At 33.2% G+C, this 11,339-nt stretch overlaps 1 protein-coding gene across 2 annotated transcripts; it reads right to left on the bottom strand.

Moving 5' to 3' along the window:
* Positions 1-4,456: 4,456 nt before the first annotated feature.
* On the bottom strand, positions 4,457-9,610 carry LOC113776393 (vacuolar cation/proton exchanger 3-like). 2 transcript variants are annotated; one of them, XM_027321536.1, is made up of 13 exons: positions 9,214-9,610; positions 8,999-9,066; positions 8,828-8,856; positions 7,411-7,607; positions 7,116-7,334; positions 6,363-6,494; positions 6,065-6,181; positions 5,895-5,948; positions 5,680-5,796; positions 5,276-5,366; positions 5,004-5,077; positions 4,865-4,883; positions 4,457-4,799 (listed from the first exon to the last, which is right to left on the bottom strand). In XM_027321536.1, exons 1-11 carry the CDS (start codon positions 9,481-9,483, stop codon positions 5,010-5,012), a joined length of 1,362 nt encoding a protein of 453 aa, XP_027177337.1. In that variant the 5' UTR covers positions 9,484-9,610; the 3' UTR covers positions 4,457-4,799; positions 4,865-4,883; positions 5,004-5,009. The 2 variants fall into 2 exon arrangements, with proteins under 2 accessions (XP_027177337.1, XP_027177336.1); XM_027321535.1 differs by having other exon boundaries at positions 4,457-4,883; positions 9,214-9,609.
* Between the last annotated feature and the right edge of the window lie 1,729 nt (positions 9,611-11,339).

Genomic DNA, 11,339 nt, shown 5'->3' with positions numbered 1-11,339 from the left:
AATCCGATTATTAGGATCCGTAATTCAACTCCGGCCACTGGTTAGAGAAGTGAAAAAACCAAACATATTCGAATTGTGTGTGATGGCGGATCACGGGCTTACAAGTTTCCATTCAAATCAGTTAAAAATATGGTGATTTTTTTTTTTCAACATTACAATTCTACTTGTTTATACTCCCTCTAGAGTCTAGATTCATTTACGTTATACTCTGCTTATTTACAACTCAAGAATAAACTAGTTTGAACTGAAACTCGTGAGGCCCCTAATCCGTGTGATGCCATACCTAATCAATAATTTTCCATAAAAAAAAAAAAAATAAGAAGAGAAGATTTTCAACGAAAATCACACTTTACAAGCAGAGCATAATTGATGTTAGTTGGTTTTCATGTTTTCATTATTATTTCATAGAGGGGCTAGTGGACTAACTAGGACCATGAATAGCTCAAATTCGGCTGAAAAAAAAAATACTTTACCATATTATACTTCTGGGTCGAGCAAAGTTTTTGGGCCTTGATTTGAAGCTCGATTAAAATGTGAGCCAAGTTATGTCTTCATAGGCGCAGTCCAATTAAAGTTCGGCCTGTTATTATATATGTGCGTGCGCATGTGCACCCTAGTATATATGACTATAAATGTATTATTTTTAAATATGTAATGTATAATTAGACTTTTGTAATTAGTAGAAAAAGAATTAGATTCATTAAATAAATTATTAGTATTCTATTCATATATTATTATTATTTTTCATGTATTTTAAAAGAATTAGATATAATTATAGTTGAAAAACTATTGATTTATGTACTTTTAATGAACTTTTTACTGGTTTGTGTGTTGTTTTAATGCTGTAGATTTCAAATTAATTTTACTACTTAATGGTTTAGTAATTATATTAAGGAAATTAAGAAGTAATAAATGAGTTTGGACGGAGCCTAAATTAGGTTCAAAACCCAAATGTGTTAATGTTGTAACCCAAGCATGAGGTTCACATATATTAACTTAAAACTCATGACTCGAAACCTAAATGTCTTACTAGCTCTGTGAGCAAAGCATGTGTTTAATAAAATTTGACTCAAATAGTCCGATTGACAGTCTTATAATGAACTGCTCTCCTCTACACGTACCATGTAGTCTTCTCAATCTCAAGATGCAATAATATCTCTCAAAAAAAGGGATTAGACTAATAAAAAAATCAAATTGATGTGAGAGTCTATCAAAAATTTTAATTTAGCTAGAAAGTTGTGAAATTTAAAAAGTAAAGAGAAAGAATAGGTATATTGAATCCAAAATGTCGTTCTTATAACAAGTCTTAAGAATGAGATTAAAGTACCAGTAAGTGACTAACGACTAATATCATCCAATAAGCCCTGTGCAGTTACATTAGAACGTTATATGCTACGCAGTTTGTTCTTATTAATACAACAATTGCTAAATATTGCTCCATTAGTTTGTTCTTATTAATACAACAATTGCTAAATATTGCGCCAAATAATCTCTTATGGTTTAAAAACTTACATATAACTCATTCATGATTTGGGTTAAAGTGTCACCGTTAGTTTTTTCGATAAAAACTAATGGTTAATAGTAAAAAATTAAAGTCAAACTAATAAATTGACAAATTCACCCTTTCGCTATTTTTTTCTTTTTTCCTTTTCTTTCTCTCTCATTTTTTTGGGAAGAGAAAGGATGATTTTGAGAACCAATGCTTTAGCCTACAAAATCTTAATATTCTCCAAATACAAAAGAGATGGAAGGAAAACAAAAATAAATAAATAAGAAACAAAAAAAGATGGAAGGAAAATATATCAAAAAATTTTTTGACTACAAGTATCATTATAGGTTTTTAAATCAAATAGTTAATGGTATTTTATAGTTCTTATTTATTTTTAATTTCTTCTTTTTTATGTTTGGAGAAAAAAAAGAAGTAACGAAAGGGTAAATTTATCAATTTATTAGTTTAACTTTGATTTTTTATTATTAACTGTTAGTTTTAATGAAAAAAACAGTGGTGACACTTTAACTTAAACCATAAATAAGTTATGGATTAATCTTTCCTATACCGACAGTGTTTACACTATCAGCATTGGATGAATGATAACTATGCAAAATTTGAATTTGAAATTCAATTTTTGCACACATATCTGTTTGGATGGGACTGTTTTTCAAAAACTAGTTTTTCAAATACAATAAAAATTTTTAAAAAGTAATCTAAAAGGTAATCTAAAAATTAATTTAAATTTTTTTAAAATTTTAAAAAATATCTCAAAATATATTCTAGAAACTCTTATACACTTAAATATTCCAAAATATTTTTTGAAAATATCCCAAAATATAATCTTAAAACTCTGCTACAGCAAAATTTTTCTAAAACACTACCGTTAGTGTAAGAAAGATTTACTCATAAGTTATATGTATGTTTTTAAATCATAGTAAGTTATGTGGTAAAATACAAAATTACAGGGGATAAAATTTGATGTATCCAAAAATATATAAAGGTAAATCTGTCCTACTCCGTTAAAAGGGGAGCCGGCAATCATCTCTTATCATCAAGACTGCATCGTGACCGACTATCCGAACGCAAAGTTGGTAAGTTGGTTATTTATCGAATAGTTTGTTCGTGCGGCAGCGCAGGACGAGAGCTAACCAGCAATTCATAAAAGAAGCATCAGAACTGGGAAGCAAATTTATGAACAGGACCAACTGTTGTTTCTTAATTCGAAGGTCAACAAAACACAAAGGCAATGCACGCATTAAACGAAAAAATATATATCTTATTATAAGATAAGTAAAGGTCCAAAGTTATTATAACAACTCCCCTTGCTGACACGTGACACTATTAGTGAATTTTGAGCTTTCTTTTTTTGTTTTCTCTACGGATTTGACATTACTTTGTGAACTTTGCATATTGTTTTATAAGGTTGACCAGGGGAGTAAGGTCATCTGCCACAGTTATAAGGTTGAAATATTTTTAATAGACTTTTCAAACTCTAGATTTTGAAGAGATATAATTCCATTGGAATATCACTTACATGATCATTTCAACTTATATTTGATAAATTAATTTAAGTTTTAATTGGATTACAGCGTTATTATCATTATTATTATTTGAATTTATATTTATATTTAATTTATTTCAATATGAATTATCATTTAAAGTTATGTTTGACAAATTAAGTTGCATATGTTAACAATCGTCGAATTGCATGGATTTTTTCAAATTGTTATATTCTTTGACATTTTGTTATTTTGTTAATTTAGTGAAAAGATTATTTAAAACTAATTTCATCTTATTCTAAAGAAAAAGATTATTACTGTTGCTTAATGTAGTGTGCATTTTTCTGTTTCAAATTTATTTTAATTTGTTCATATTAAAATATTTGGTAGCATTTGAATCTATGTTCATATATTTTTGTTATCAATTCTATTTTAATTCATTTATACCTTAATAAGTGTTTTTTATTACAATTAATTTTTCCTTTCCTAGTCAAACGAATGCATTAACGTCTAAATGATAAAAATGAGTGTATCTCTATTATATTTCATTAAAATGCTCTTTGTTGTTTTTTTCATGGTAATTGTTAGATTTACATAATTTTATTTTCTATGCTGTCAAATTATTAAAATATTCAATAAAGCTTATTTATTATAAGTTCTAATTTCAAGAGAAAAACGTTTTTCTAATATTATTATATTATTCAACAAGCCAGCTTATAAATTGTTTGGTTCTCCTATTTTTCCTCTGCTTTATTTGTAATAAATCATAAGTCAAATAATGCAATCATTTTTCAACTATTCAACTTTTTCTCAAGTATCTAATCAAATTAGATAATTATATTTTTTTTCAAAGTTAGGTTGTCCTTTACAAAAAAGTCAACCTTTTGATGAATTATCAATTGTATTTTATCTATTTATAACTATTAGATTGGAAGACAAAGTACTAGTTTAGTTTAACTTTCGTAGACTATCTTTTTAGATGAAATTATTATCAACAAACGAATCTTGAATAGTATAGTACACACTCTTACATACACTACCAATCTTTATTGTACTTCATTTTCTTCTTGTTTTATTTCCTTCTCGTTCTCATATAGCAGAGAGAAAGGTTCCTTCACTTTCTTGTTTTCTCTCGATTGGTAACACAATTTTTCTTATTTTTTACTTCAACAAATCTATGCATTTATATCTTGTTATAGTAACATATACTTTCTTTTGCATGTTTTGTGTTTTTCTTTTATGGCATTACTTTTAGAATTCAAAATTTTTGTTTAACCTGTCACTTTACTCCAGATTAGTCACTTCACTTATTTTATTTAGCACCAGTTAAACCTATGTAAACCAACTGAAATTGCCACCGAACAAAATATACATTTTTCCTTTCAATTCAATTTTATTTTATTTTATTTATACGTTAATACTTGCTTTTTATTACAACGAATTTTTTCCCTTTATCAACCAGCAATGCATTAAGATGCTCTTTATAATATATTTACACATGATACTCAACTCATAAACAATCTTTGTTATCCTTAAACACTTTAGGGTGGGCACAGCCATGCCTTACTAGTAGTACCCTTAAACACTTTAGGGTGAGCACAGCCAGACCTTACTAGCAGTATATATACGACACTCTCAAGTCTCAACTCAATTTGAAGAAAATACGGGTAGCGAATAAAGACTCGTAAATGGACCGAACGATATCATAGTAGTAATACCACAGCGTCATCTCCAACCTCCGACACCATGCTGCTTGCAACTAAAACCAATCCAAATGAAAGAATTAACAAATGGATGGGTGGATGGATGTAAACTTGATTGATTTATTTATTTATTTACTATCGTCGGCCGCCAGCATAGACTAGCACCCCATGGCGATCACGTTCCGACTCCTGCAGCAAAAGTTGCAGTGAACAGTCCCCGAATGTTTGTTAGGGTTAAGAATGAAACTGTACAACAACAACAACAACAACTGCTAAATTTTAGAAGAATCATGATACGATGTCAGTAACCTCTGCTCAAACTCTCAAGATTCCATGGGCAGATGATTTCATACCGAAGTCGACAACATTTGCTGGGTCTTGGTCTGAAGCAATGAAAGGATTAAATCAAACATCATGATCCAAGTAAACTAAACTCTTGCATTTAGTATTAGGAAGGATCGATCTCAAGATTGGTACTTGATATCATGGATGGATTGATTAGCCAGGATAAAGTTAAACTAGTTTTATTACGTATTACCTAGTAGCATTAATACTATCCCAAATTCAGGGTGGGGGCTTACTGGGTGGGGATCTGGAAACAAAAAAGCACGCTCCAATAACCACGTAACACAAGAGAAGTACCAATCCTTTCATGTAGTGAGATGTCCCGTCCTGTAAAGTAAAAACATATGAACAAAGAGATGATGATCAAGTTCATGTTCGTTCTTCCAAGGTACTGATATTACTTGCACAAATCGATCGGCAGCCACGTTCGCTAAGGTTTTTCTTTAATTTGCTCTCTAGTTCTTTTGACACCACACCAGTTGCACTACCCTAGGAGGAGAGGAGTTATATGGACAGACAACTGAGAAAAGTATCAATTTGGCTCCTTTTATTTTAAGCACTCCGCGGTCTTTTCTTCATCACCATAATCATCATTGTACAAATCAGACTAAGAGGCAATTACTCGATCAATTAGTTTTACCTGCAGAGCGAAGGCCGTGATAATTATGGATAGAGCAAGAGAACCGGTTTCGAGGAGATTGAAGTCAAGATCCATGTTGATGCCGATAATCCAAGCAACAATCACAGTCAAGGGAAGCTACGCAATATGAAGGACATTTGTAACGATTTAGGTCAAACTTGTGATCAGGCATTGAAACTTAATTTAAGAATGGATCTAAAGAACGTAAGACATACCACAAACATGGAAATCTGAGATGCCGAACCTAGAGCGACCCCCAAAGAGATATCCTGCAATATGAATTTTCTTTTTCAATTGCATTTCTTTGAAGATTGACGCAATAGGTGCTGCATGTGAAATGAGATGAGGAATGAAAGAGAATTCACTGCTGGCAAAAGTTAATCACCAGTTTATTCTTGAAAGCAAATATGATGGCTCCGGCGTGTTCTGCTGCGTTTCCAACAATTGGTAGCAAAATTAGACTGATGAAGCTGACAGAGAGACCCCAGGTGTCGGATGCAGCCTGACGGAAAGGAAGCCAGAAAGATTTCAAAGGTGTATAATATCGCGGGTTATCCTACTAGTACTTCACAAAAATTAATAAACAGATATGCTGCTCCAGTGTGACTAAGAGAATTAGTAGCCACTGGACTGGAGCAGTGGAGCAGTGGAGCAGTGGAGCAGTGGAGCGGAGCGGCTCGCACCTCGATTGTGGCCACAACATACTCGGATAGTAAAGCAATGACACCAGTCATGCCTGCCAACCAAGCAAATCCGCTCCAAAATCCAATCACTGGTGTTTCCTCTGCAATTCCGTCACCGTCTTCGTCTTCATCCTGATCAATATCGTGTTATATATAACAAGTATGCATACAGTTAGCTACTGCAGTAGTAAAACAAGTTATATATATAGACTTCAACGCCTACATGCACGGTGATTGTGGGTATGGTATACGCAAGAACGAGTGCAATTATGGTTTTGATGAGGTAGCACTAGTGTTCAATTAGGGCATTAATAGTATTGGTTTATACTAGTATTTTCACGTTGACTGTTGTACTTTTGCTTAACATATGCGGGAGGAGGAAACATAGGAACAATTAAAATTCACCATTTTAACCAAAAAATGAAATCAACAAATAAATTTATACGTACAGCAAAATATAATATGAGATCTATAAATACAACAACCACCTATCCATAGGTAGAGAACGGGGCAGCAACGGTTGTTACGATAAGCATCCCTAAAAGTTAAGGATCAAGATTGATATTTTTAGAATTTTTTTATATTTTATGTGACGTTTACAAAAATTTTCTCGACATTTATGTTTTTTTATGTATATTTTGTGTTTAAAATGATTTACATTCTAGAAAAATGCACATCCATCCAGTCCCCGCCGCATACATATGTAGTAATTGCACGTATAGCTTAGCTGCATATACATATATACGTACGTACCTCTTGTGCCTCGAAAAATTGTCTATGGGTCCATAACTGGAAAACAAGATAGGCCAAGTAGGCGATGAGCATCAAAATGCAACTAACTCTCGACAAAGAGACAACGGTTGTCTCCAAGGCGAAAACATCCGATGAATTCCGGGAGTATTTAAGCATGAGGGGCAGCAGGTGGCATAACAGTCCCAGCAACAGCAGCATGGAGTTCACATCACTTTGTTTCTGTCAATGTATAAAAAAAATTATGTGATCAATGAGATTAGCATAGTTCATAATTAGTAACGTAATTCAATTTTACCCTGTCAAACTTTTGTTCCTTGGTGACGTTGGCGAGGCCACCGCAGAAAAGAGAGGTTCCGAGCACCAGGAGGAGGTTGGAAAGCACAGAACCCAAGAGAGAGTACTTCACCACGTCTACTTTGTGCTGGACCAGTGCCAGTATTGCTATGATCAGCTCCGTTGCATTTCCACAGGTTGCATTTAGGAGCCCCCCAACTGCAAAAATGAAAAACCATCACCAATTAACTTTGTTTCTCTTTTGAAAAAAAAAAAAAAATTACTACTAGTTCAAATTAATGCCAGCTAGTAGCTATCTACCACATTGTATCAATTAAAGGAGAAAAAAACTGAAGCGAAAATGGACGATATATACTAGATGTAGAAACAATAAATATATAAACTACAACGAGAGGGATCAATCATCGAGGACTTTCACTTCAATGATCTCAAGTCCTCCCACATGGTGCTTGATTTATAGACTAGGGTTTCAGATGCAACTTAAAATCCTCCAAACGTACAGGTTTAGGTGCCTGAGTTCTTCGGCTAACCTCAAATGACAGTCGAGGACGATTTAGCTTCGACAAATTAAATGTTGTTCTTTGATTTCGCAAGTTTTCTAAACAAAGAAAAAGAAAACCAGTGTCAAGTTTTAGTAGTTAATATTTTACATAAAAAAGGACTCCAGTATTGGGACCGGGGACTGGCTAGTGCTATGCTGGGTAAACATTCCTAGCATATGCATGCTAAAGTTGGAGAAAGCCAAATCTTGCCGCTTCATCGAAAGACGTCAGGTTGCAGTTGTTCCATATTTTGCTTGTCCTCTTATCTACAAGAGAACCAAAACCCTTTTTCTAAGAGCTAAAAGACAACGCATTCTCAAATTAGCTCCCGTCTTTCGTCAAGAAGGGTTTCGAAAACCGTGAATTTGTGATAGGCTTCATCCATGTGTCCAGGCCTTTCCAGTTCCCATCAATGAATAAAGCCATGTATTTAGTCCTTCAAGAATTGTTTGCCACCACTTTTGAGTGCATGCAACTCATCTTTCCATTCGAACCGCTTTGATTGCATTTGACACCAGATGTTTTCAGTCGAACATCTTGAGTTGAGAAGATCCAGAAGTCCCATTTTTCATTATTTAAAAGAACAAAGGTCGTATAAATTAAGTAGAGGGCAGTAGAAAGAAAGAAACATGTAATCTAGGTAGCAGGCCAATAATCGTGTTTTCCCTTGTATCAATAAACAAGACTGGGAAATTGAGTTATCAAGTACCATGCAGGAAGCATGGGGAACCAGAAGAAAAGGAGCAAACAACAGGAGGAGAAAATCAATTAGCCAAGGATTGATCCCCGTGCTCAGGAGATAGTCGAACCTTTTCGACACTCTTTTCTTTGCACGTTTAATACTAATTTCAACAACATACTGAATTGAGAATCTACCTGTTGGTCCGGTATACATTGCTATTTGTCTGCATTTCGAATGAGGGCACATACAACAGAAAAGTAAATTAGCAGATGTCAGCTCCGAAATCCAGAATCATAAGATGGTGGAATTAATTAATGCAAGAACGAACGATTAGGGTAGTTGCGGTTTACGTATGGAAAGCTTACTCTGTGAGGAAGCTGACGCGTTCTGCGAGCGGAGTGAGTCCAAGCAAGCTCAACGCAAAAACCCACGGCTGTTTCGGAAAACTTTAGTAAATCAGTGATGAGGGTTTTTTCAAAATTAATGACTGTATATAGCACTATATAGATATACATATCACATGAACTAGTGGTTAATTATAATAAGCTTAGAAATATTAATGGAAGGGGAAAATTATTACTCTTCCGAAGTGGTTGCATTGAGCGGCGATTGCAAATGGAATTGCAAGAAAGAGGACAGAAAGCTTTGTTCCGAGAATGACTTCTTGAAGATTAGCCAGAAAGTCTCTAACGAAACGGTAAGGCACTTTTGAGACTAGGGCAATTTCAGATTTCTTGCGCAAAGAGGATGATGACATGTTATGGGCTGTCCGGACACCATGCCTCATCTCCTTGCTCAAGCACTTCAGGTTTCCATTCTCCAACAGCCATGTTTCTGCGTTCGAAGCCATTCTGGCTAATTTAACCTAGCGAAATCAAAAGTGAGCAAAATTTATTCCTCGAACTAAATTGTGGGGAGTCACAAGTAACTAGGGCTTGCTGCTTCGATGTGGTGGTGCACACAGATGTAATACTACTGCATCATGTATATACACATATATTAGATCCGGAATCATACTCATCAGTCATCACTCAGTTCTAAAGGAAACTTCCGCGTGGCTTCCCTTTTTTTTTTTTCTTTTTATTTTCGTGCCTACTATCATGTGCATCTTCGGGGTTAAGTACTAAGTTGTCACGGAACATTAATGTACACAAGGTTGGAAAACGTAATTACCATTCTTCGGGTTACAATTTTCAAAGGGCCATCTTAAGTAACTTCAAATCTTTTTTACTGCATCAATTCTGTGACTAGAAAAGCATTTGTCAATTATATCAGTTGATCTTATTATCAATCTTGCTCAAACGTCATGCAAATCGTATTGCACACACATTATGTGTTGGCATATTAAATTAAGGTTTAAAATTAGAAATTTTTAATTATTATTTAGTAGTGTTTTAATCAAATTAGGGTTTTAATAATTCTATTGGAATCAAATTATGATAGTTTTATTATTTAAAAATTAGTATTTTATTAGAAAAATTCTTATGGTTGTATTATCAAGTCGTCTTATCTATAAATAGGGAGTCATATTATTATATTTAGTTAAGAACAGTGAAGATTTGAGGGCCTTGATATTGTAGTGTGTGATTAATATATTATTGTTGATATTATTCCTCTTCTCCCACACATATTTTTGTGTGTGTGTAAATTGTCACCCCATGTTTTTTTTTGTATTTTACATTTGGTATCAAAACCCTAGGTTTCAAATTAATGCTGGAGTGCTTGTAGACATTGAAGAATTGACCCAATTACGAAAGTTAATTGTGGGTGTTTTTTGCTGTCAAAATTAGAGCATAAAAATTGCTGTGAAAAAATTAGTTGATCGAATTCGATCACAAGGTTGTCATAAAGTGTCCAGTTTGTGAGAATTAAACCATAAGATTGGTTCAAGAATTATCAAATTGATTGCGGATGTTACGACGGAGAATAGAGAAAAATCTTGTCAATTGAATCATGATTATGAAAATCACAAAGTGAATTTTCAATAAGTTAACATCAAATTGGACGATGAAAACAGTCTATCCAGAAGGGTGATTATTTTGGCAAGTGAATAATAAGTTAAGTGACAAGATAAATCTGTCTAAGTACATGGAATATTGCAGCAGCAAAAATCAAGGAAAATTATTGATCATGATGGTGGTGAACCTGATCCAAGAGAGAGTTTGATTTAAGGGAGGCGCTTATTAAATCAAGTTCAAATTTAGAAATTTTCATATTATTATTTAGTAGTATTTTTATTAAATTAGGGTTTTAATAATTTTATTGGAATCAAGTTATGGTAATTTTATTATTTAGCAATTAGTATCTTATTAGAATTTTTTTTTATGATTGTAAAACTTGTTTATCAAGTCATCTTGTCTATAAATAAGGAGTCATATTATTGTATTTAGTTAAGAAGAGTGAAGATTTGATTGGCTTGCTATTATAATGTGTGATTAATATATTATTGTTGGTATTATTTCTCTTCTCCTATACATATTTTTATGTGGGATAAAAAATCTTAACGACCGCTAAACCATTAGTCGAATCAAGTTTTGACCATTAAATAATTTTTTGTCACAAATTAGCGACTAAATTAATTAATTAGTACACTCGTGACCATTGGGTGCTCTTAATTTATGAAATAAGTAGAACATGTAGCAAAGTACAGGGGTAGTTTTGTCCACCACTTACACAATTAAGAGCAAAACTATGCCATATGTTCTG

The sequence above is a fragment of the Coffea eugenioides genome, chromosome 6 (genome assembly GCF_003713205.1).
Source record: "Coffea eugenioides isolate CCC68of chromosome 6, Ceug_1.0, whole genome shotgun sequence".
In the NCBI taxonomy this organism is placed as follows: domain Eukaryota; kingdom Viridiplantae; phylum Streptophyta; class Magnoliopsida; order Gentianales; family Rubiaceae; genus Coffea; species Coffea eugenioides.
The sequence above is the reverse complement of the archived record's forward strand: the minus strand, read 5'-3'. Positions and strand labels throughout refer to the sequence as shown.

Coding starts and splice junctions, on each gene's coding strand:
- LOC113776393 (XM_027321536.1), bottom strand. CDS start 9,483: ATGGCTTCGAACGCAGAAACATGGCTGTTGGAGAATGGAAACCTGAAG. Junction 8,857..8,998: donor CGCGTCAGCTTCCTCACAGA/GTAAGCTTTCCA, acceptor TTCGAAATGCAG/ACAAATAGCAATGTATACCG. Junction 5,949..6,064: donor TTGCTTTCAAGAATAAACTG/GTGATTAACTTT, acceptor TTCATATTGCAG/GATATCTCTTTGGGGGTCGC.